The sequence below is a fragment of the Mauremys reevesii genome, unplaced genomic scaffold (assembly GCF_016161935.1).
Source record: "Mauremys reevesii isolate NIE-2019 unplaced genomic scaffold, ASM1616193v1 Contig8, whole genome shotgun sequence".
Classification (NCBI taxonomy): Eukaryota; Metazoa; Chordata; order Testudines; family Geoemydidae; genus Mauremys; species Mauremys reevesii.
This window is the reverse complement of record NW_024100895.1, coordinates 791,576-816,571: the sequence shown is the minus strand read 5'-3', so window position 1 is coordinate 816,571 and position 24,996 is coordinate 791,576. Positions and strand designations below refer to the sequence as shown.

Genomic DNA, 24,996 nt, shown 5'->3' with positions numbered 1-24,996 from the left:
AGGAGTGAGTGGCAGCACTGGGGAGCTGGGGGAGGCCGATGGGGTGCAGGGGGAGATGGGCACAAAGTGGGCACAAATTTACTTTGCAGCAGTGCTGCAGGGAGTGGGAGCCCCTCTGCACACGCCCGGGTGTGGGTGTGGGTGTGTGAGATCAAGGAGGGCTTGGGGGCAAGCAGGGGGGCTGAGGGCGGGGTGCTTGGCAGCCCTACACCCCCTGCTCAGCTAGGGGCACAGATGGAGGGACACAGGAGAGAAGTGGAGGTGGGGGTCTGTTACCAAAGCTGACACTCTCCCCAGCCCCAGTGGTTTAAAAGGGAGGGGCTGGAGGGAGGATGGCAGGGGAGATAGGTCAGGTCCTACTGTAGGAGCCCCGGGTTCAATCCCAGCTCTGCCACAGACCCCTGTGAGACCTTGGGCCTGTCACCCAGCCTCTCTGTGCCTCTGTTCCCAGCTGCCCACCGAGGATACCAGCCCTGCCCTGCCGCACGGAGGGTGTGGACAGAAATCAGGTTGTGAGGGGCTGTGAGCCCTGGTGGGGAAAAGCCACCCTTGAAGCTGGGGGTTGTTATTAATGGCTATGTGCCAGTGATCCAGGCTGCTCAGACCATTTGCATGGCAGCAAGTGAAGTGGGGAATAGGAGGGAGGCAGAGATGCAGGAGGAGGGTGCCAGTGACTAGGGGCTTGGCTACACTTGCAAGTTGCAGCGCTGGTAGAGGCTTTCCAGGGCTGCAATTACACCCCGTCCACACCTGCAGGGCACAACCAGCGCTGCAACTCCCTGGCTGCAGCGCTGGCTGTACACCTGGCCAGGTTGGGGTGTAGCGATTGCAGCGCTGGTGATCCAGCGCTGCTCATCAAGTGTGGACACACACCAGCGCTTTTATTGGCCTCCGGGGAATAAGGAGATATCCCAGAATGCTTTTAACTAAAATTACTCCCTTTGTTTTGTTGTGAACCTCCGAGCTCCGTTTCTACCGGAGCTGCTTATCAGCTCCTGTTTGCTGTGATCAATCTGTGAACAATCAAATGAGATCCTCCTCCCTGTTGTGAACAGCTCTGTGGAGCTCCTCCGTTGCCGCTGCTGCTATCTAAAAAACAAACATAGCTCCTGTTTGCTGTGATCATCTGTACCTGGCTGTAAACAATCAAATGAGAGGCAGGCAGGGAAACAGCGGGGAGTCGTGCAGGCTGTTTGCAATTAAGAGTTAAGACTAAGGGGTCAGAAAAATGTTCTGATTTTTCAAGGCAGGAAGCTAAACACACAGTGTTGGCTCCAAAAATCCCCTCTCTCTCTCCCCGCTCCCTGTCACACTAGACCCCACTCCACCCCCCTCTTTTGAAAAGCACGTTGTGGCCACTTGAATGCTGGGATAGCTGCCCATAATGCATCACTCCCAACAGCGCTGATAATGCTGCAAATGTGGCCACACACCAGCGCTGGTAGCTGTGAGTGTGGCCACACACCAGCGCTGCTCCTACACAGCTGGATGACCAGCGCTGCAAACTACCAGCGCTGCAAACCGTAAGTGTAGCCAAGCCCCTAGGGGAAAGCCTGAGGTTCTGGTACAGGGAGCAGGAGGGAGAACATAGGGAAGGGGGACAGGGGAGTGTGGGGAGCAGACAGGAGCAGAGACTCCCCTTTTGGGGACACTATTGGTGCACCCCCCCTCCCCCCGGCACATGGGCTGGGGAAGGCACCTGCAGGGCAGTACAGCACAGCAGGGAAGGAGCAGGGGCTGCTGGGCAGCGGGGATGCCAGGGGGCTGGTCTCTGCCCTGGTCTCTCTGGCCATCCCTTCCCCGTGCTGAGTGGCTGTTTGCTCCCATCCCTCCCCTCCAGCGAACCACACCCCGGCGGCATCCACCCACGGGCGCTAAATCACAAACCAGAGCCAGATTAACCCTGACACAGGTAGGGAGGGGAGAGGCAGGGCAGCAATAGGGGAGGGGGGTCAAATAGCAGCTCCCCCACCCTCAGGGCTAGCACAGGGGTAGGGAGCCCTGGGGCTGAGTGTGCATTGCTAGTTGCAGCGTGACCCCCAGATCTGCCCCCAACCCCAGAGCATGAGAGCGCATTCCCCAAATGCCTCAGCCACGAGAAGGCAAAACAAACTAACCATCTCCATGTTAGGAAAACTGATTCCGACTGACTGAACGTTTCCTCTCAGGGTTGCCAGGCCGGCAGCTCTATCCCCACCCCAGGCCTGCTGCAGCTGCATGGGCAGAACCAGACCCGCCAGGCGCTGCTCGGGGAGGGCCCAGCCAGCTACAATGCAGAGCCTGCCTGTGGAGACAGCTCCCCACCTGGCACAGACACCGGCCCCTGTAGGCTGAGAGCGGGAATGAGCCTCTGGGGGTCATTGCAATAAATGGTGAATTCCTACCGCAGAGGAATCTGGGGATGGACCCACCCGAGTTTTTCATTCAGCCAGCCAGAGAAATGCTCCAAGCAGCAGGAGTCGGGTTACGGACCCTGGAACTTAAGAGAAAGGAACTGGTCTGTCAGGACACATTTTCCTTTTCTCTCCCAGCTACACGGGCACAGCCCCGTACCCCAGGGGATTCCCACAGTGGGGAGCCACCAGAGCGGGTCCAACATAACAAGAGCCAAGGTGCTCAGCACCTTCTCTGCTACCAGCAGACCCAGCACCAGGACCCTCCTACCGACAGCAGCGTGGGCTGGAGCCTGCATGTGCAGGGGGGGGAGGGGGGGAAGAGAAGGTCTGAATGGGGGCCAGGCAGATCTCACCACACGGGGTAGTATGATCCCGAGGCCCCGGGGCTGCTGCCGCTCTCAGCAAGGGGGGGGGGGGAAATGCAGGGTAGTGGGGCGGCTCTGACTTGTAGGCTGCAGCTGCACCATCTGAGCTACCCTGGCATGGCAGATTTTGACGCTGTTTGTCCTTTAGCTGTGGGATGGCAGAGAACAAACCGAGCCCTGGCCGTGTGCACAAAGCCCGTGTGCAGCGGATGTGGATCTCGAGGGCTCCATGAACACCCAGAGTTCCCAGAGCTCCTCCCTCGGTGAGACCGGGCTGGACAAGAAGAGGGGAGCCCCATTCCTTGGGCCCTGGGACAAACAGGGGTCATCTCTGGGATAAAAGCCAAGTCTCTGTCTGAAGAACCCCCTGATCGCTGGGGAAAACCGGCTACTAACCTTTCTGTAACCGTTGTCCATCGAGAAGTGCTGCACACGCCCGTTCCCATGTAGGGGTGTTCATGCCCCGAGCATCACTGCTGGAATTTTCCCCCTAGTGCTACCTGTCGGGGCAGCTCTGGCGCCCCCTGGTGCCGCACGCTCATAGTGCCGGTAGGAGGGGCCTGCCAAGCCCACGCCCCTTAGTTCTTTCTTACCGACCACTCCGAGAGCTCTGTGTGTGTGTGTGTGTGTGTGTGTGTGTGTGTGTGTGTGTGTGTGTGTGTTGGAATGGACGTGTGCAACTCACCTCAAAGAGCAGCAGTCACAGAAAGGTCAGTAACTGTCGTTCCTTCGCGCGCTTGCTTGTGTCCATTCCAGTTTCGGTGACTCACAAGCCGCGGTACCGGAGGGGAGCCCGGAGTTCAAGGACAAGCTGATGGCAGCACAGCGCAGCCAGAGCGTGCATCGTCCCTGGCCTGCTGAGTGACGGCCCAGCGCATGGAGAACGTGCACGCCGAGGAGCAGGTTGCAGCGCTGCAGATATCCTGAGTAGGGACTGACGCTAGAAAGGCCACTGATGAGGCCTGAGACCTTGTGACGTGAGCAGTGACCTTCAGGCAGATGGGGAATCCCTGTGAGGTCGGAAAACACCTGGGTGCGCGATGGAACCCAAGACGAAATCCTCTGAGCGGAGATGGGAGCCCCCTCGTTCTTCCCGCTAGCGCTAGGAAAAGCTGCAGGGATTTACGGGAAGGGTTTAGTCCCCGAATGTCAAATGCCAGCACCCGTCTGGCATCCAGCAAGTGCAGGTGTTGTCCTTCCTGGTCTGCGTGTGGCTCAGGGTAAAGGACTGGGAGGAAAATCAGCTGGTTCAAGTGGAACTGGGGACCCCACTTTTGGGAGGCACTTTGGATGAGAGCGTAGCTGGACTCTGTCTCTAAAGGGGATCGTGTCCGGGGGCTCCGCGGGGAGGGCTCGGATCTAACACTCGTCTGGCCGACGTGACGGGCACCGGAAAGGTGACCCTCCCACAGGGTGCAGCAGTGAGCATGGTGCTAGCGGCTCCAAGGCTGGGCCCGTCGGCTTTGTGAGGACAAGGTTCGGGTCTCGGGGAAATCAGTTCCTTCATCTGAGGGAAATACCCTCTCCAGGCCTCAAGCTGGTACGGTGAGAGCTGTGCCCAGATGATGTCTGGAAGGGGAGTGCACCGCGGCCAGCCAGGCTGGAGAGGTCCGAGTCTCAGCCTCATGTGTCAAACCATGTACATGCCTGTTGCCGTGTGGCCAAGGAGTTGTGACGGGTGTGTCTGCAGGGGGTTATCAGGGCCCAGATCGTACAGAAGCAGCAGTGCTCCAGAAGGGCCTTCGCTGACACTGAGTCGAGAACTGCTTCAGTGAACTCTATTCTTTGCACAGGAATAAGTGTCCATTTCAAAGGACTAAAGGTAAAAAATCCATTACAATCTACATACCACACAGACTATGCTGACAGATTGTGCCACACACTCTCAAAGAAACTGCGAAACCACCTGATCAACATCCTATACAGCAAACAGGGGAAGTATAAATATCTCCTGTCTGTGTGTTCCATTCTATGCATCCGAAGAAGTGAGCTTTAGCTCACGAAAGCTCATGCTATAATAAATTTGTTAGTCTTAAGGTGCCACAAGTACTCCTGTTTTTTTTTTTTTGTCCATTTCTGTACGTTCATCAGCAGACCCAAAGCCTGGAAGGTGGATTGTCGGGCTCCACCTGAGCTCGGGACTGACCTGATCAGCCAATCGTCGAGATATGGGAAAACACAGACTCCTTCTCAGAAAGGCCCCTGCTACTGCCGCACACTCGGTGAAGACTGCCGGGGCGGCCGATAGACCGAATGGCAGGGCCGCGACTTGCTAATAGGTCTGGTTTACCACAAATCTTAGACATCTTCTGTGGCCCTGGAAAATTAATATGTGGAAGTATGGACCTTTCAAGTCGAGGGCAGCAGACCAATCCCCTGGATCCAGCCACAGGACGATGGAGGCCAAGGAGACCACGAGGAACTTCCACTTTCTGAGACAGCAGCTGAGCCGAGGCAGGTCTAGGATTGGTCTGAGACCTCCCCTGGCTTTGGCGATGAGGAAGTAACGGGAATAGAACCGCTTTCCCCTAGGCGGGTGCGGAACCTCTCCCGTGGCTCCCATCCAAAGCAGGATTGTACCTCCTGCTCCAACCGATGCTTGTGAGAGGGGTCCCTGAAGAGAGACGGGGAGGGTGGGTGGGAAAGTGGGGCAGACAAAATATACCTGGATTCCACTGTGTTTAGGACCCAGCGCTCCGAGGTAAATGTGTTCCCAGGCGCTGAGGAATGGGACGGATGGAAGATACACAGGTGACTGGATCCTGGTGTGGAGGGACTGGTATGTCGTCCTCGAGCACCTTGTCAAAACGAGGGCTTTGAGGGGCCGAAATGACGAGGAGCCAACTGGGATGGCCCCAGGGAGGCGGAGGGAAGAGGGGGCCTGCACCCAAACCCCTTGTTCTGTCTCCTCTGCTGGTCGTGTCTGGGTGGTGGTGAACAGCATCACCCGTATTGCTAGGGCCTATGGGGCCTTCTAGCTCGTGCGGGCGAGTGCAGGCCCAGGGATTTCAGCGTTGCTCTAGAGTCTGTAAGGCCAGGCAGCCTGGCACCTGTCTGCTCTGAGCAGAGCCAGGAACCTTCGAATGGGAGGTCCGGGGTCGCCTGCTACACGTCCTGTGGAAATCCCAGAGAATCTAACCACGAGCTCCTGCGCGTGGTGACAGCCGTGGCCACTGGCCTGGCCACAGAACCCGCGACATCCAGGGCTGCCTGCAGGGAGGCCCAGGCCACTGCTCTCCCTTCCTGCACAAGGGCAGGGACCTCCGGCCGGGCGCCCTGGGGGAGCACGTCCTGCCATTTCTGCATCGCTTCCCACCTGTTAAAATCACAGCAACCCAACCAGGCCTGCCGGGTTGCCACGTGGAGCTGCAACCCCTCCCGGCGAGGGGGTTTCCTCCAGAACAAGGCCAACTTTTTGGGATCCATTGTGTTTGCTGTGGGCCCCATTTAACCTTGATGGTCCCTTTCATCAGCAGCTGCCACCACTAGGGACTCGGGGGTGTGGGGGGGGGGGGGGGGAGAATAAAAATTCACAGCCCCTGGCAGGCACAAAATATTCCCGTTCTGTTCGCTTAGGAGGGAGGGAGGCTGGGTTCTGCCAGAGTCTCAGCGGGCTCCGTGATCACCCCACGTAGGGGAAGAGCGACGAGGGGCCTGCTGCCGCCCAGCTAGCCGGGAAGGCCTGAGTGACACTTTCACCACCTCCGCCTGGACGCCCAGACTTGAGTCACTCGCTCAGTAAGTCCTGGTGGGCTTTGTGCTCACCCTGGGGTGGGGGCACCTCTGGGGCCCCGGCGCCTCGTCTGGCGGAGCGGAGGCAGCGGGTAAAGCCGATAAGATCTCTGCTCTCTCCTCCGAGTGGGGAACCTGCTTCAGTTGCTCGGTACCGGGATGGGCACCGGGATTCGGGTCTGGTGTCTCTCGGTGTGGTACCGGAGGGGCTCTGCTCTGAGGCCACTGAGTCAGAGCGCCTGGAGCTGGTGCCCTGAGCCAGGGGAAACCCCCGCGGGTTCCAGAAAGGGCCCTGCATGGGTGTCGGCCCCCCTGGTCCCAGTGTTCGGGGCCCCATCGCACTAGGTCCCTGCTGTGTAAGATGGCCACGGGGATTAGTGCGGATGGTCCTGAAGGTGTGAATAACAGGACCCCACGTCCAACTCCCAGGAAGAGGAAGAGCGAGGAGACCATGGCGGTGCCGACACTCCCAGTGTCGGTGCCGTGGGGACACCCTGGGTGAAGTGACCCGAGGGGGTTTCCCCTGGAGTCTCGATGCCGCTCTACTGCCAGGTGAGGTCTCTTTGCCACCAGATGGTGCCAGCGATGCCGAGTCCTGGACGTCCAGGGACCCTGGTACCGGCAGTGTAAGCAGGTCCCTAGCTGCCGTATACGCCCCCGGGTGGATGGTACCGCAAAGTGTCTGGTACGCTGCCTGCAGGAGGGTGGCATGTCCCTTGGTGAGGTACGCGGGACCCGCGTGGGTGTCTTTAGCGGCGGCTGCAGCGGTGCTGGCGAGGGAGAGCGGCCCGGCGTGGCTCTCGCACTGTCCCGGTCTCCTGGCCTGGCCCCTCTCGGTACCGGGGAGCGGCTCATGTCTCGGTGCCCGCGGTGCCTGTCCTTGGGCACCGGTGAAGAGGGGCGGGGCTGCGAGCCCCGACTGGCAGGAGGCGGAGCTGCTTGGTGCCAAGTCCAATCTCTGCCTCAATGCTGCCTCCACCAGGAGAACTTCCAGTCCCGCTGCCCGGTCTGTCTGGGTGGGGTTTGAATTCCCTGCAGGTCTGACAGTGACCCTTCCCGTGAGCGGCCCCCCAGCCCTGAGACAGCTCCAGGGCGGGTGGCTTGCTGGTGCCCCAGGAAGAGCAGGGCTCAGAGCCCGGTGAGCGAGGTGCACCCCACCCCGGGGAGCGCACAGCCTCTCCAGCGAGGGGGGAGGTGCCCAAGCACTCGCACTGCTAAAAACAACTTCCAACTAACCAACGACACACGATGAAACCAGAGAAACCCACTAGAAAACTGGCCGAAATGAGGAGAGAAGTTCCAGCAGCCGCCATGGGCAGTAAGAAGGAACTGGGGAGGGGTGCGGGGAGGGGGAGAGAGGGGGCGGCAGCGCCCCTTATACCCGCTCTGTGAGCACACGGCACCAGGGGCTGCCAGAGCCGATCCGACGGGTACCACTAGGGGAACAATTCCAGCCGCGGTGCCCGGGCGCGCACACCCCTACGTGGGAATGGACGTGTGCAGCACACCTCGAAGAACGTGCAGGACGGATCCTTAAGGGATAAGGCTGCAGCTCCTACACCCCCGGGTGCAGGGGAGGGCGACCAGGGGAGGGGAGGGCTGTGAGGGGGCCTCCTTGTCGGAGAGGAAACACAGGGACGTCGTCCTGAGGGGCTCAAAGGGGCCCTGAGTCAGGGTGAGAAGGTCCCAGGCCGGCGCTCAATGAACCTGAGGGGGATGAAGCAGGGATGCAGCTGGGAGCAAACGCTGGATACCCCAGTACAGAGACCCCCTGCCTGCCCGGGGAGAGCAGCCACTCGACGTGACACTGAGACTGCCGAGCCCTGGGTCCGAACTCCCAGCCCTGCACTGGAGCCGGCGAGGAAGCAGAGAAGCTCCCTCTCCTGCAGCACGGCTTGGACTGCCCCCGGTTCTGGACCAGCCAGACCCCGTGGGAGGTTTCCTGGGTGCCAGTGGATCCCTTCCAGCCGGGGAAGGAGGGGCCCCTGCAGCGTGGGTGAGAGACAAACAGGTCTCTCAGTGAGACTGGAAATTCCCTCGCTGGGAACAGGAGCACATCTGGGCGCAGGCTCCCGAGCGCCTGAGCCAGCTCTGCCCTGCGTCGCCCGTCACGTCTCATTCCTCGACCACGCCGAGCTCGGCCGCACTGGGGGCTTCGCTCCACACAGGACATCAGAGGGTCGGCTTCCTCCTGATGGGTGACGACCTCGTCTTGCCTGGTTCGCTGACGCAGGGCACTGCGCTGGGGTCGGTTCGGAACAGGAGGTGGGAGCTGCTCACCCCTGGGGACAGGGCTGGAGCCCGCAGCCAATCACCCTGCGCTGCACCCAGTTCATGCCAGGTTCCCTCCCCTGCTCCATACTGAGCTCACCTCCACACAAGCGCCCAGCCCCCCAGGCTGGCACTGCCCGTAGCTCTCTCCTGTCCGGCCTGGCTACGGGAAATGACAGGCGCTGAGCCCCATCTGGGAGGTGCTGAGGCTCCGGGGAAGCCGGACTCTCCTGGTCGGACGCACCGAGGTGTGAGCAGGCAGGGACAGGGGGAACGACTGGAGCTCTCGTGTGCACTCACCGCAGTGTGTCCACACACAGCACACACCCAGCAGTGACACCGGGGCAGGCTGAGACCTCCTGCAGGCAGCTGGCCGTCCTGAGCAAAGCAGGGAATTGTCCCATCTCTCCTGAGCAATAACCCCTGAGAGACTGTGGGTCATTCCCACCCCCAGGCGAGCTCTGCCCGGGGTGGGGCCCAGGTGTCTCTCTTCCCGGTGCAGAAGGAACCCGCGGTCCCAGGATCCGGAGTGCCTGGGAAGTGGTTTGTGCCGCTCACCCTCTGGCTGGAGCGTTGCTGGGGATGGCCAGAGGTGACCCCTTCCTGTCTGAGGGAAGCGACCCTGACAACGAACCCGCGGCAGGTACCTGGGGCTGCGGCGAGGCTGACGGGCGAGGAGCTGAACCGGACGCGCTGGGATGCAGAGGTGACACCGAGCTCTGCGGTGACGCTGACGAAGGGGGGTGGGCAGGGCTGCGTCTCAGCTCCATGGAGCACAGACAGGCCCTTTGCGGATCACCGCCAGGGTGGGACTTAAACGTCTGTCTGTAATCGAGGCTGCCCAGGGCTCTCCCGGAGCTGTTCCAGACTGAGCATGTCCCATTGCCCCGATTTCTCCTTGAGCAGGGCCAGGATGGAGGACAGGCCCTGCCCCCTCTCTGGGGCTGGGCTGGTCCTATGCCCCCGTCTGCAGGAGATGGGGACAGCCGCCTGCACCCCCCCCCTCCTGAGGGGCCGGGGGAGAGGGAGAAGGGGCCAATCTGGGCAGAACCGGGGCCCACGCTCCCTGGACAGCGCAGAACTCACCTGGTGCGGGGATCAGAGAACAAGGATCCGCACACTGGAGAATACGACCCACCTGTGCGCTGCTCCGGCCCTGTCTGCTCTGGCGGCGAGTCACACGGTGTCTGGGACCAGAGGCTGCCCTGTGGGTGTCCCCCCCCGGATCAGCCACCTCTGGGTGTCGACACTTTCCCTGCAGTGCCTGGGACTGTCTCACCTGCTGCACGCCTGCTCTGGACGCTGGGAAAGCCGGCCTGGGTTTGCAGCGGGATTTACAGCCCCTCGGTGGCCTTGGCAGGAGCCAGCGGCATCTTTGCTTTGTCTGAGGAGTCGCCCGATGCCTTTCCCACCGATTCCCCAGCTGGCATCATCCACATGCTGGGAGGAGAGTTCAGGTCGCTACGGCCTGGCCAGCTGCCTTCGGCACCCAGCTGCACACGCTGACAGGTAACCGCACTGCAGCCCTGGCCCCTGCTGAGCCCCGCGGGGCATCCAGAGGGGAGTCAGACCAGGCGGCTGCTGCCAGGGGAGTCGTTCTGGGCCCCCAGACCCAAGGGCCAGGTTCACCCAGGCCGGCCAGTCCTGCGGGGCAGAGCGCGGGACGCAGCAGGGCTCCGAGGGACGCGGGGGCTGCCTCGCGGGGTCTCCAGGGCGCTGTGTCCATCCTCCTGGTGAGGGGCCGTAGGATTTCAGTCTCCCTGCGGAGGCCCTGCCGTGCCCTGAGCTGGGGCGTCCGTGCTCCATCGGCCTCAGGAGAGGAAATGAACTCTGGCTCCGGCTGGTACTTAGCCCCCTGCTCCGTCTCTCGGGGCACTCGCTCCTCCCAGATCACGTCCGTCGAGGCCGCGCTGAGCGGAAGACGAGGCTGGTTTGGGAACCGCAGGGGTAACACTGCTGAGCAGGGTCCCCGCTGTTCTGACCTGGCTCCTCCTCGTCTGTCAGACGTTCCCTCGGGCGGTCGCTCTGAACTGGACACCGCCCGCTTCCACGTGGCTTCGAAGAATCCCGCTGGAGGAGTTTCCTGCTCTCCTCTCCCGTGGCTCCTGCTCCGAATCCGAGCGCTGTCCCTCCTCCTGGGGGCACTGAGGGCTCCTGCGCCGCCAGACCTGGATTCCTGTCTCCTTCCCTCAGCGCCGCCCTCCCTGGAGAATCGGCAGCAGCAGACTCTGAACCGGACCGAGCTGCCGGATCCTGTGCCGAGGTCTAGCTCCCCGGAGCGGCTCTGCTTTTCCTGTGGCCTTGGGGAGGAGGCGGCGGCTGACGGCCATGGGGACTGGTCCCCCTGCCCCGTGGCTGCTCCCCAGCGCAGTCTGAGGGTGACAGGGACGTCTCTCGCCGGCAGGGCTCAGAGGAGGCCCTACCAGAGGGGAGGGTCCTGTTCCCTGGCCCTGACCCCACTGTGTGCCCAGCACGGAGTCCCTGGCCCGTGTCCCCAGAGCAGGAGGCTCTGATCGAGTCTGCACAGCGCAGGGCACCCCGGGGAAAGGTCGCTACGGCGGGTCCAGGTCCATGATGGGAAATCCCAGGGTTCGACCCCTGTGCTGGACAGAGCCTGGCAGGGACCGGAAATCTCCCCCAGGGATCGGGCTCCAGCAGGGGAGGAAGGGCCCTGGGAACACGTCTGACGGGTGAGGGGACGAGGTGCCCGGCCTGCGGCTTTGCTGCCCAGACTGAGGCCAGGGGCTCCAGGATGGTCTCTGCCTGGCCGGCTCTGCTGGGACGTGCCGGGTGGCTGGCACAGAACACGCAGAGACCCCCAGCCAGGGGCCCGAGGGGGTGTGTGGCAGGCAGCCCCACCCATCCCTCTTATCCCCCACAATGCTCTCCACGGGGGTGAGCGTGGGGGGGGGGCACCGATGGGGTCTCGGAGGGACCAGGCCTGTAGCTCCCCCGTGTAGGTAGGGCCCAGACCCACCTAGAAAGGCAAACTCTGCCCTGCTCTGCAGCAGCACCCTGGGGACCCCCCTGCAGCGCTGGGGGCAGAGTGGGAACCTGGCGGCTCCTCCGGCAGCGACTGGCAGGTCCGGCTCTGCGTGGGAGCTGCAGCCCCTGGGGACGGAGCCGGGAACGCGCAGACGGAAGGAAATTCTGGTGTAAAATCCCAGGCTACTGAAGCCGATCTCACGACGGGTCTGGGCCTGACGCAGGACGTCTGACCGCTCGGGGCTGGGACGCTGATCTCCAGCCTCCCCTCCCAGCCCCCAGCAGCCGCCTCCCTGCAGGGCCCATCCCAATCACACCCCCACCTCTGCCCCCCACTGGCCCTGCTCTAGCCCAGGCCTCTTCCCTGGGGCTCCCCGGCCAGGAGGCGCCGCCCAAGGCCGGGGGAGAGGAGGCAGCAGGGCCAGGACACCCCGGGGTGGGGATCTTAAAGCTCAGCGCTGGGAGCTGTTCCCAGGATGGGGGGTGTGAGAGGGGAGACACCCCATTAGCGAGAGGCCTGAGATTGGAGAATGGGGGGGCAGGAGGGAGCCCCCCCATATATCAACAGCAGGCGGTGAAGGCCACCCCTGCCCCTGCAGCCCCAATTGCTTGGTAGGGGGACAGAGAGGGGAACTGGCCTCTCTCCCCCCCCCAGCCCCGATTGCTAGGGGGATGGGCAGACACAGGCTGGTGCCTCTCCCTGCAGAGCCCCGTCTGCCTAGCGAGCTGGCAGGGACGCCCCCTGCATCCTCCCCCCCTCCTTGGGCGTAGGGCTGGCACCGGGGCCAAGAGCACCCTGTGGGGCAGGTGCTGCAAGACCAGAGCCCGAGCTCCGGGACGCCTGGTTGCACATGAGAGGTGCTGCCGGGGGTAGGGGGCTGCGCCTGCACCGAGCCTCCCGGCTGGGCCTGCAGCCCCCGCGTTCAGCACCGGGGATTATCGCCTTCCCCACGTTCAGTGTCGCTCCCTGGCCCCCTGGTGCCGCCCCAGTGCCAACCGTGGGGGGCAGATCTGTGTGTGGGAGACACCGACAGGGACCTGCCGCCCCTAGGGCTGGGGGGAGTTTGGGAGACTCAGATGGGAGCCCCCACCCAGGAGCCGGAGGGGGAGCGGGGGGATGTGGGAGAGGGTAGGAGGAAAATTGGGGGGGGGCACTGGGGAACCAGGGGTAAGCAGGAGGCTGCAGAGTCACCAACCCCGAGAGGGGGGCAGAGGTGGCTGGACGTGGGGCTGGTAGGAGACGTCTCGGGTGTTTTGGGAGGGGACAGCAAGAGTCACACGCTGGAGGATGTCAAACACTTTCTGTCACATGAACCCCCCCTGCTGCCCCCCCCCACGAGTGCCTCTGCCCCCCACGTTCACACTGACCCCGTGAGAAAGTACCCCAGGGTCCCTCCACCCCTCCCCATTCACACCAGCCCCCTTTGCAGCCCCTCAGGGCCCTTGTTCACAATGACACCCCCATGCGCCCCCAGTTGTATCCGTCCCCTTCCTCATGGGAACCCGGTGTTCACATCTACCGCCGTGACACTAACCCCCGTGGGTTCCTCCCACACCAACACCCCCAGCCCCACCCTCCTGTGAGTCCTCTGTCCCCTCCTCCCCTCCCCTCAATTCACACCGACCCCCGCGGGTCCCCTCCTCCGCTCCCCACGCCGACCCCCAATTCACACCAACCCCCTCTCCCTGGGCCCCCCTCGTCCGCTCCCCCCACCCCGCTGTGAGTCCCTGCCCCCCCCCGCGCAGCCCGAGCCCCGTGTCCGGCCGGGCAGTGCCCGGCCCCCACTCACCCCCGCTCTGGTTGTAGCGCCCGCGCAGCGTGTTCAGGTCCACCCGGAACGTGGCCTGCTCGCCCTGTGCGATCTGGGTCTCCCGCTGCCAGTACTGCGGCCCCTCGCGCCGCGCCATCCACTCCGCGCGGGGCTCCGCGCTCCGCCGCTCGCTGTTGTAGTCCATGAACAGCTGATCGTCCACGTAGCCCACGATGCTGAACGGGGACACCCCGGAGCCGGGCTCCGACACCGCCGTGAAGAAATAGCGCAGCGCGTGCGGACCTGCGGGGAGACGGGGGGGGCGGGTCAGAGCCGGCACCGGGACCCGCGGGGGGGGACGGGACTCGGGAGCGGCCACGTGGGAGGGAGGTGGGACGCGGCGAGGGGAACGGAGAGCGGGGGGAGGGGCAGGAGGCTGGACACCCCCCCCGGGGAGGCGGGGCCCATCCCACGGGACCGAGGGGCGGCGCTGGCCCTGGGAGGAGGGGCAGGGTGGGGAGGGGCCAGGCACTCCCCTGGGAACAGGGGGGGAGGGGCAGCTGGGGACTGTGAGGAAGGAGAGGGGTCCAGGAAGGGGGCAGGGAGGGGTGAGGGGATCAGGGCTGGAGGGGCGCAGAGAGGAGGGGGGCAGGACTGGAGAGAGAGGAGGGGAGATCAGCACATTATCCCAGGAGCCGCCCCAAGGGGGACGGGGGCAGCAGAAGGGCAGGGGCACCCAAAGCTTGACAGGGCTGCAGGGGAGCAGGGCGGGAGGGAGTGAGGAGGAGCGCTTGGGGAGGTCAGCACATTATCCCAGGAGTCCCAGGGGATGGGGCAGGAGAAGGGCGGGGGACCCAAAGTTTGGCAGGGCTGCGGGAAGAAATGCTGGATGGCCCATGAGGAGCAGGCAGAGAGCAGGGCAGCAGGGAGGGTGATGAGGGGAGGTGGTTATCAGGGGAGGAGGGCTGGGGAGGGGAATGAGGAGGTTATGGGGGCAGCACTTTGTCCCAGGAGGAGCCCCCAGGAGAGGGTGGAGCAGGAGGAGATGGGGGGGGTAGGAGATGCAGGAGCTGAAGCTTGGGGGAGTCTGCAGGGGCGGGGTGTCCAAGCTGCAGGGGGGCCAGACCCAGGGCTCCAGCTCTGCACACACTTGGTCACTGATTCAGGCTGTGGCTGCCCCACAGGTCCCCTGCAGGGAATGGGCCCCTGTTGTGCCAGGCCCTGCATGAGCCCTGCCCCATGGAGCTCACAGGCTGATGCCCCGTCCCTGCCCTCGGGTTCACCCCACAGGCCAGGTCGGGGCCAAAGAGCGGCACGGGAGGGGCTGCAGCTCCCAGACAAAGGTGCTGCAGAGACTGAACCCCGAGTCCCTTCACCCTGTGAGTGTCCCCCCGACGTCAGACTCTGCTCAGGGGGTCGGCGCCTGGGGGTCAGGCGGACACAGGCTTGTTTGGTCCCACTGGCTCCTCAGCGTGTCGGGGGCTCAGACCCTCCCTCCCCCACACAGCCCCACCAGCGCTTCCCTCACCTGAGTAACGTTACACACGGTGTCTGCAGGATCAGGGCCTTGTTCGCTAGTTAGACCAGAGCCCCCCTGCGCTGGGCGCTGGACACATGCCAGGGACAGCCCTGCCCTGGCTTAGCTCTGCCTGGTCTCCCCCAGCTCAGACATAACCGGACACAGACGCCCCCTTTTCTTTCCTGCTGCTCCCCCGGCTGCTGATCGCCCTGTGTCCGTCCCCCGCCCCATCAGCACCAGCCACTTTCCCTCTCACTCCCCTTTGTTCAGAGCCCAGGGGCCCAATCCAGCGAGCAGGGCTGCTGCTGCTGCTCCTCCTCCTCTCTGGCCAACTAGTTATCAACTCAGTGGAGCAGGGGGACTGGCCCCACCATCTCCCACCTCCTCGGTGAGGGGTCCAACCACGTAAGAACGGCCACACTAGATCAGACCAAAGATCCATCGAGCCCAGTGTCCTGTCTGTGACAGAGGCCAGTGCCAGGTGCCCCAGAGGGAGTGAACAGAACAGGGAATCATCCAGTGATCCATCCCGTCGCCCATTCCCAGCTTCTGGCAAACAGAGGCCAGGGTCACCATCCCTGCCCAGCCTGGCTAATAGCCATGGATAGATCTATCCTCCATGAATTTATCTAGTTCTTTTTTAAACCTTGTTATGGTCTTGGCCTTCACAACATCCTCTAGCAAGGAGTTCCACAGGTTGACTGTGTGTTGTGTGAAGAAATACTTAAACCTGCTGCCTATTAATTTCATTTGGTGACCCCTAGTTCTTGTGTTATGAGGAGGGGTAAATAACACTTTATTTTCTCCCCACTCATCATGTTACAGACCTCTATCATATTCCTCCTTAGTCGTCTCTTTTCCAAGCTGAAAAGTCCCAGTCTCATTAATCTCTTCTCATACAGCAGCCGTTCCAAACCCCTCATCATGTTTGTTCCCCTTCTGTGGAATGTTTTCTAATTCCAATACACCTCTACCCCGCTTTAACGCTGGCCTTGGGAGCCAAAAAATCTTACCGCGTTACAGGTGAAACTGCGTTACATCTAACTTGCTTTAATCTGCAGGCATGTGCAGCCCCCCTCCGAGCACTGCTTTACCGCGTTATATCAAATTAGGGTTATATGGGGGTAGAGGTGTAGATCTTTTTTGAGACTGGGCGACCACAGCTGCAGGCAGTATTCAAGATGTGGGCGTGCCATGGATTTATATAGAGGCAATAGAATATTTTCTGTCTTATCCCTCCCCTTCTTAATGATTCCCAACATTGTTCGCTTTTTTGACGGCCGCTGCACGTTGAGTGGATGTTTCCAGAGAACTATCTACAATGACTCCAAGATATTTCTGAAGTGGTAACAGCTAATTTAGAGCCCATCGTTATATGTATAGTTGGGAGGATGTTTTCCAATGTGCATTACCTTTGCATTGATCAACACTGAATTTCATCTGCCAGTTTGCTGCCCAGTCACCCAGTTTTGAGAGATCCCTCTGTAGCTCTTCACAGTCTACCTGGGACTTAACTATCTTGAGTAGTTTTGTATCATCTGCAAATTTTGCCACCTCACTGTTTTACTCCTTTTTCCAAATCATTTATGAATATGTGGAATAGGGCTGGGCCCAGTACAGACCCTTAAGGGACACCACTATTTACCTCTCTCCATTCTGAAAACAGCCCATTTATTCCTACCCTTTGTTTCCTCTTTTAACCAGTCACCAATCCATGAGAGAACCTTCCCCTCTTATCCCATGACAACTTTGCTTAAGAGCTTTTGGTGAGGGATCTTGTCAAGGGCTTTCTGAAAGTCTAAGTACACTATATCCACTGGATCCCCCTTGTCCACATGCTTGTTGACCCCCTCAAAGAATTGTAGGTGATTGGTGAGGCATGATTGTGTTTTACAAAAACCATGTTGACTCTTCCCCAGCAAATTGTGTTAATCTCTGTGTCTAATAATTCTGTTCTTCACTGTAGTTTCAACCAATTTTCCTGGTACTGAAGTCAGGCTTACAGGCTGTAATCGCCAGGATCATCTCTGGAGCCTTTTAAAAAAAATTGGCATCACATTAGCTATCCTCATCATCCAGTACAAAAGTGGATTTAAATGATAGGCTACATACCACAGTTAGTAGTTCTGCAATTTAATATTTGAGTTCCTCCAGAACTCTTGGGTGAATGCCATCTGGTCCCAGTGACTTATTACTGTTTAATCAATTGTTCCAAAACCTCCTCTAATGACACCACAATCTGGGACAGTTCCTCAGATGTGTCACCTAAAAAGAAGGGTTCAGGTTTGGGAATCTCCTTCCCATCCTCAGCCAGGAAGATTGATGCAAAAAAAAAAATTCATTGAGTTTCTCTGCAATGGCTTTATCATCCTTGAGAGTTCCTTTAGCACCTCCATCGTCCAGTGGCCCCACTGGCTGTTCAGCAAGCTTCCTGCTTCTGATGAACTTACATTTTTTGCGATTAGTTTTTGATTCTTTGGCTAGCTGTTCTTCACATTCTTTTTTGGCTCCTAATTCTATTTTCACACTTCACTTACCAGAGTTTATGCTCCTTTCTATTTTCCCCCCAATAGGATTTAACTTGTACTTTCTAAAGGATGCCTTTTTGTCTCTCAGTGCTTCTCTTACTGTGTTGTTTAGCCAGGGTGGCACTTGTTCAGTTCTCTTACTGTGTTTTTTAATGTGGGGTATACATTTAAGTTAAGTCTCTATTACGGCATCTTTAAAAGGTTTCCATGCAGCTCGCAGGGATTTCACTTTGGGGACGGTACCTTTTAATTTGTTTAATGAGCTTCCTCAGTTGTGTGTCGTTCCCCTTTCTGAAATTAAATGCTACTGTGGTGGCTGCTGTGGCGTTTTCCTCGCCACAGGGATGTTTAATTATATTATGGTCACTGTTACCAAGCCGTCCAGCTCTATTCACCTCTCGGACCAGATCCTGTGCTCCACTTAGGGCTAAATCAAGAATTGCCTCTGTCCTTGTAGGTTCCAGGACAAGCTGCTGCAAGAAGCAGTCATTTAAGGTGTCAAGAAACTTTATCTCTGCATCCCGTCCTGAGGTGACATGTACCCAGTCAATATGGGGATAGTTGAGATCCACCATCATTATTGCGTTTTTTTTAAATCTTATAGCTTCTCTGATCTCCCTGCGCATTTCACAGTCACTTTCACGATCCTGGTCAGGTGGTCGGTAATCAGGGTGGATAAAAAAAATCTAGGATTAAATAATAAAAATCAGATTTTTTTGATAAAATGCTTTTTTAGGAAAAACCTATCTAAAGATACATTACGGAATAGGGATTATAAATTCTAATTCTATAGTATGAGATGATATATTCATGTTATGTTTAGGAAAAGTTTTGTAAACTGAGTTCCAATAGTTCATGGATTAGGGACCCAATTTTAAGGGGCTCCAGGGGCTTCAGTATAAATTATTTAGGTTAATCTTTCTGTCTACCCAATGGAACTCAGTGCTCAGTCTAGAAGATACCAACAGAGATGCTTAGTTTTGCACTTCTCACACTGTGGATTTGTGTCTCCAGAGATAACATGCTTGTTAATACCAAAAAAAGTTTTTAACTATAGAGAGAGGTGAGAAATAACAGACCTCACCTATTGTCCCTCTGCAAATTTGTGTACACAGCATCAATCCCTTACCATTTCTAAAAGTGCAAAGTTACAAAAAGTTCAATGAACAGAAGATTGTTGGGGGCAGAATAGATCTGGACAAGGAGAAGAAGTCCAGAGATAAAACGTGAGAAAGGAGGGACAGGTGGTAGAAACAAAAGTGTAACTGTTTGAGCAGCATATTCCAGAAGTCTTGAGATCTTTCTGAGTGTAGCCTTCATTGATTTGACATCTTCCATACCATTCTCTCACTAGAAGGGAAAACCTATAATGGCAGCAGGCCGTAAAAGAGACCCACTTGGGGAATATTTTAATGAAGTTCCTCTACCTGTGGATAAGACAGGCATGCGTGCAAAATGCAAACAGTGCAACAAAGAAATGCAAGGCCTGATTGCCTGAATGAAACAACATCATGAGAAGTGTTCCTTCTCAGGAGAAAGCTGCGTTGAAGATGAAAGGAACATGTCTGAACATGAAGGATCTTCAGGTTGGTAAACTATTTCATACTTCATTCTTAAGGACTGCCTGTCTTCAGGACTATTGTTGAATTCTCATGTTTGAGCAAAAAAAATATTTATATATATATACACACACACACACCATAGAGTAGCAACTATCATCTTAGATGCAGTTCTGAAAAAATAAATAGCTGAAATAGGCAGATCTTCCTTTTACAATTTCACCTTTAAAGTAGTGCTGAGTGTCAGTGAATGCAATGAGTAACACTAAATGAGCAGTATGGTAATAATTAAATAACCGCATTGGACTTATTTTGTGTAGGAGAATCCATCCTTAACATAAAGGATTCTGAAGACTATCCACCTTCAAGATCATCATCATTTTCTATAGTTTCAGAGTTATCTGCCAGTGACAGTGTTTCAGTCACATCATGTATGTCACATATACTGTGGCTATCACCTGTGGCAAAAAGAAAAAAACTCCATCATCCAAAACCAACCACAGATAAGTCTGTGATAAGAACCAGCAGATTACAAAAAGAGGTAATTGATGAAAAAATTGTCCAGTTTGTTTCTGCAAACAACTCTCCCTTCCATATGACTGAGACCCCACACTTCATCAACATGGTTCAGTCATGAAGCCCAGGATACAGTCCACCCAACAGGGTAGATGTCGCAGGCAAATTGCTGGATAAAGTGTATGAAAGAGAAACTGAGCAGTGTGCAAACGATCTAGAGGGTGAAATTGTTAACCTGAGTCTTGATGGGCGGAGCAATGTCCACAATGATCCTGTTGTATGTGCTTGTGTGACAACGGAGAAACAACTGATACATCAGGAAATGCACACGCAGCAGAATAATTACAAGAAGTAACAGTAGAAGCTATAACAAACTGTGGGGAAAAAAATTCAAATGTCTAGTACACAGCTTGGTCACAGACAATGCTGCAAATGTATCCAAGATAAGAAACTTAGAAGAGAGTCCCAAGCTAATAACATACAGTTGCAGTGCCCATTTGATGCACCTCCTAGCCAAATATCAGAGGGGTAGCCGTGTTAGTCTGGATCTGTAAAAGCAACAAAGAATCCTGTGGCACCTTATAGACTAACAGACGTTTTGCAGCATGAGCTTTCGTGGGTGAATACCCACTTCTTCGGATGCAAGTGGTGGAAATTTCCAGGGGCAGGTTTATATATGCAAGCAAGAAGCAAGCTAGAGATAACGAGGTTAGTTCAATCAGGGAGGATGAGGCCCTGTTCTAACAGTTGAGGTGTGAAAACCAAGGGAGGAGAAACTGGTTCTGTAATTGGCAAGCCATTCACAGTCTTTGTTTAATCCTGAGCTGATGGTGTCAAATTTGCAGATGAACTGGAGCTCAGCAGTTTCTCTTTGAAGTCTGGTCCTGAAGTTTTTTTGCTGCAGGATGGCCACCTTAAGATCTGCTATTGTGTGGCCAGGGAGGTTGAAGTGTTCTCCTACAGGTTTTTGTATATTGCCATTCCTAATATCTGATTTGTGTCCATTTATCCTTTTCCTTAGAGACTGTCCAGTTTGGCCGATGTACATAGCAGAGGGGCATTGCTGGCATATGATGGCATATATTACATTGGTGGACGTGCAGGTGAATGAACCGGTGATGGTGTGGCTGATCTGGTTAGGTCCTGTGATGGTGTCGCTGGTGTAGATATGTGGGCAGAGTTGGCATCGAGGTTTGTTGCATGGGTTGGTTCCTGAGCTAGAGTTACTATGGTGCGGTGTGCAGTTACTGGTGAGAATATGCTTCAGGTATATTCTTCAGGTATGCTTCCACAAACCTGGAAATCCTGGACGCCCCATCATCTCGGGCATTGGCACTCTCACTGAAGGACTGTCTGGATATGTGGACTCTCTACTCAGACCCTATGCCACCAGCACTCCCAGCTATCTCCGTGACACCACTGATTTCCTGAGGAAACTACAATGCATTGGTGACCTTCCAGAAAACACCATCCTAGCCACCATGGATGTAGAGGCTCTCTACACAAACATCCCACACACTGATGGAATACAAGCTGTCAGGAACAGTATCCCTGATGATGCCACAGCACAACTGGTTGCTGAGCTCTGTGCCTTTATCCTCAGACACAACTATTTCAAATTTGATGACAATATATATCTCCAGATCAGTGGCACCGCTATGGGCACCCGCATGGCCCCACAATATGCCAATATTTTTATGGCCGACCTGGAACAACGCTTCCTCAGCTCCCGTCCACTCATGCCCCTTCTCTACCTACGCTACATTGATGACATCTTCATCATCTGGACCCATGGGAAGGAGACTCTGGAAAAATTCTACCACGATTTCAACAGCTTCCACCCCACCATCAACCTCAGCCTGGACCAATCTACACGGGAGGTCCACTTCCTAGACACTACGGTGCAAATAATTGATGGTCACATTAACACCACCCTATACCGAAAACCTACCGACCGCTATGCCTACCTTCATGCCTCCAGCTTCCATCCCGGGCACACCACAAGATCCATTGTCTACAGCCAAGCACTGAGGTACAACCGCATCTGCTCTAACCCCGCAGACAGAGACCAACACCTAGAAAATCTCCACCAAGTATTCTCAAAACTACAGTACCCGCACGAGGAAATAAGGAGACAGATCAGCAGAGCCAGACGTGTACCCAGAAGCCTCCTACTGCAAGACAAACCCAAGAAAGAAACCAACAGGACTCCACTGGCCATCACATACAGTCCCCAGCTAAAACCCCTCCAGCGCATCATCAGGGATCTACAACCCATCCTGGAGAATGATCCCACACTTTCACAGGCCTTGGGTGGCAGGCCAGTCCTCGCCCACAGACAACCTGCCAACCTGAAGCATATTCTCACCAGTAACTGCACACCGCACCATAGTAACTCTAGCTCAGGAACCAACCCATGCAACAAACCTCGATGCCAACTCTGCCCACATATCTACACCAGCAACACCATCACAGGACCTAACCAGATCCGCCACACAACCCCCGTGTCATTCACCTGCACGTCCACCAATGTAATATATGCCATCATATGCCAGCAATGCCCCTCTGCTATGTACATCGGCCAAACTGGACAGTCTCTAAGGAAAAGGATAAATGGACACAAATCAGATATTAGGAATGGCAATATACAAAAACCTGTAGGAGAACACTTCAACCTCCCTGACCACACAATAGCAGATCTTAAGGTGGCCATCCTGCAGCAAAAAAACTTCAGGACCAGACTTCAAAGAGAAACTGCTGAGCTCCAGTTCATCTGCAAATTTGACACCATCAGCTCAGGATTAAACAAAGACTGTGAATGGCTTGCCAATTACAGAACCAGTTTCTCCTCCCTTGGTTTTCACACCTCAACTGTTAGAACAGGGCCTCATCCTCCCTGATTGAACTAACCTCGTTATCTCTAGCTTGCTTCTTGCTTGCATATATAAACCTGCCCCTGGAAATTTCCACCACTTGCATCCGAAGAAGTGGGTATTCACCCACGAAAGCTCATGCTGCAAAACGTCTGTTAGTCTATAAGGTGCCACAGGATTCTTTGTTGCTCCTAGCCAAAGACTTCGGTGTTCCAGAAATAAAGGCTAATGTTGTTGGAATTGCAAAATACTTCCATAAACAACCACTTTGCAGCAGCTGCTCTGAAAAGAGTGAGAGGAACCAAGCTAATCCTCCCACAAGACGTGCGATGGAACTCAGCAGTGGGCTGTCTGAGCACTATATCAAGAACTGGCCTAATTTGATGACAGTTTGTGAAAAAAATCGTGATAAAATAGATGGCACCGTCACAGCCAAAGTTCTCAACACTGGCCTTAAGAGAAATGTTGAACACATGCTGAGTACCCTGAAGCCGATTTCTGTCACCTTGAACAAAATACAGGGAAATAGTTGTTTTATTGCTGACGCTGTTGAAATTTGGAAGGAACCGAGTGAGATGTTAAAAAGAGAAATATGCAATGAGAGAGTTAAATTACAAGTATTCAAAAACGAATGGGACAAGCACTATCTCCAGCTCATCTTCTTGCAAATATTCTCAATACTCGGTACCAGGGTCAAACCTTAACTGCTGAAGAGGAGTTGGCTCTGACATGGGCATCCAGCAACCATCCCCCCATAGTGCCAACTATAATAAACTTCAGAGCTAGGGTGACCATTCAAGAAATACACATTTGCTGATGATGTTTTAAAGAAAGTCACCTCAGTGAACTGGTGGAAGTCACTTATGCACTTGAATTCAGAGACTTTTGAAGCGATAATCTCACTTTTAACAGCAGTAGCTGCTTCTGCCAGTGTAGAAAGAATATTTTCTTCCTTTGCATTAATTCATTCCAAACTGAGAAATCGTTTGGGACCTGAAAAGCAGGAAAGCTTCTTTTTCTTTTCCAGATTATGAACAAAGAGGAAAACGAAAGTGCACACGACTGAGTTAGCTGCAGAAGCCAATATTTTAAATTTCTCACGTTGACCTGGCTGACAGTCAATTTAATTTTTTTTTAAACTATTTAAACTATTTTAGTTAAACAATTTTAACAAAAACAAACCTGATTTTAAAAACTTGAACGTTTAAATTCAAAATTTATGCTTGTTTTGTTAAATTATATGTTTGCTGTTGAAGAAAAAAATCCAGAATACATAACGTTGCTGTTTTAGTTCAGGGGTAGGCAACTGATGGCACGTGTGCCAAAGGCAGCACACTAGCTGATTTTCAGGGGCACTCACACTGCCCAGGTCCTGGCCACCAGTCCAGGGGGCTCTGCATTTTAACTTCATTTAAAATGAAGCTTCTTAAACATTTTAAAAACCTTATTCACTTTACATACAACAATAGTTTAGTTCTATATTATAGACTTATAGAAAGAGACCTTCTAAAATGTATTACTGGCACACAAAACCTTCAATTACAGTGAATAAATGAAGACTCTGCACACCACTCCTGAAAGGTTGCCAACCCCTGTTTTAGTTAAATAAAACAGTTTAAATGTCTGTCTGGTGATGTTCTCCTCCTAATACAGCATAGCAAGAAAATCCTCCAAATATTAATGATTAACCTGTTGAATTGGAGATATTTATTAAGTCACTGAGAGGTGAACTAGCTGCTTCAATTATCTTTGGTAAATGAAATAACCAAACAATCCTTCATTTTCTGATATAGCTGTAAAACTAATCTGAAAAGTTTTCAAAATAAATCACTTTAAAAAATGCATAGTGTGTACCTTCTACACATGAGACCTACATCTATCTCTTGAGTTGTGAAGAATACGTATTAAGGTTATAACAACCAACAAGAATGCACTTTTATTTGAGTCTTCCTGACTAGTAATTTAAATCATGATTTAAACCATGATTTAAATCCAATCCACCCTGTCGGTAATATATCCCTACTGCTATATCCTTATTATTCAAGTATAGAATTACTATCCATGGAGACTGTATGGTACAGTTTGGTTCATTTAAGATTTTTACTTCATTTGAAGCTACGCTTTCTTTCACATCTAGTGCCACTCCCCCACCAGCATGACTTGTTCTGTCCTTCCGATATATTTTGTACCCTGGTATTACCGTGTCCCATTGATTATCCTCATTCCACCAAGTGTCTGTGATGCCTGTTATATCAACATCCTCCTTTAATATGAGGCACTCTAGTTCCCCCAGCTTAGTATTTAGACTTCTAGCATTGGTATATAAGCACTTAAAAACCATTACCATTTTTTAGCTGTCTGCCATTACGTGATGTAATTGAATGGGACTCTTTCATTTGACTCTTTCTCATCAGATCCTACCTGTGTTTTGTCATCTTCCATCCTCTCCTCCTTACTAGGACATGGAGAATTTCCATTAACAGATCCTCCCCTAAGGAATG

The 24,996-nt window shown here is 55.2% G+C and overlaps 1 protein-coding gene across 1 annotated transcript in view; it reads right to left on the bottom strand.

Moving 5' to 3' along the window:
- The window catches only part of LOC120394814 (H-2 class I histocompatibility antigen, Q9 alpha chain-like), a 38,748-nt gene that overhangs the window by 6,599 nt on the left and 7,153 nt on the right, over positions 1-24,996 (bottom strand). The window contains exon 2 of the mRNA XM_039518962.1: positions 13,540-13,803. Coding sequence (XP_039374896.1) covers positions 13,540-13,803 — 264 coding nt within the window. The remainder of the gene's footprint in view (positions 1-13,539; positions 13,804-24,996) is intronic.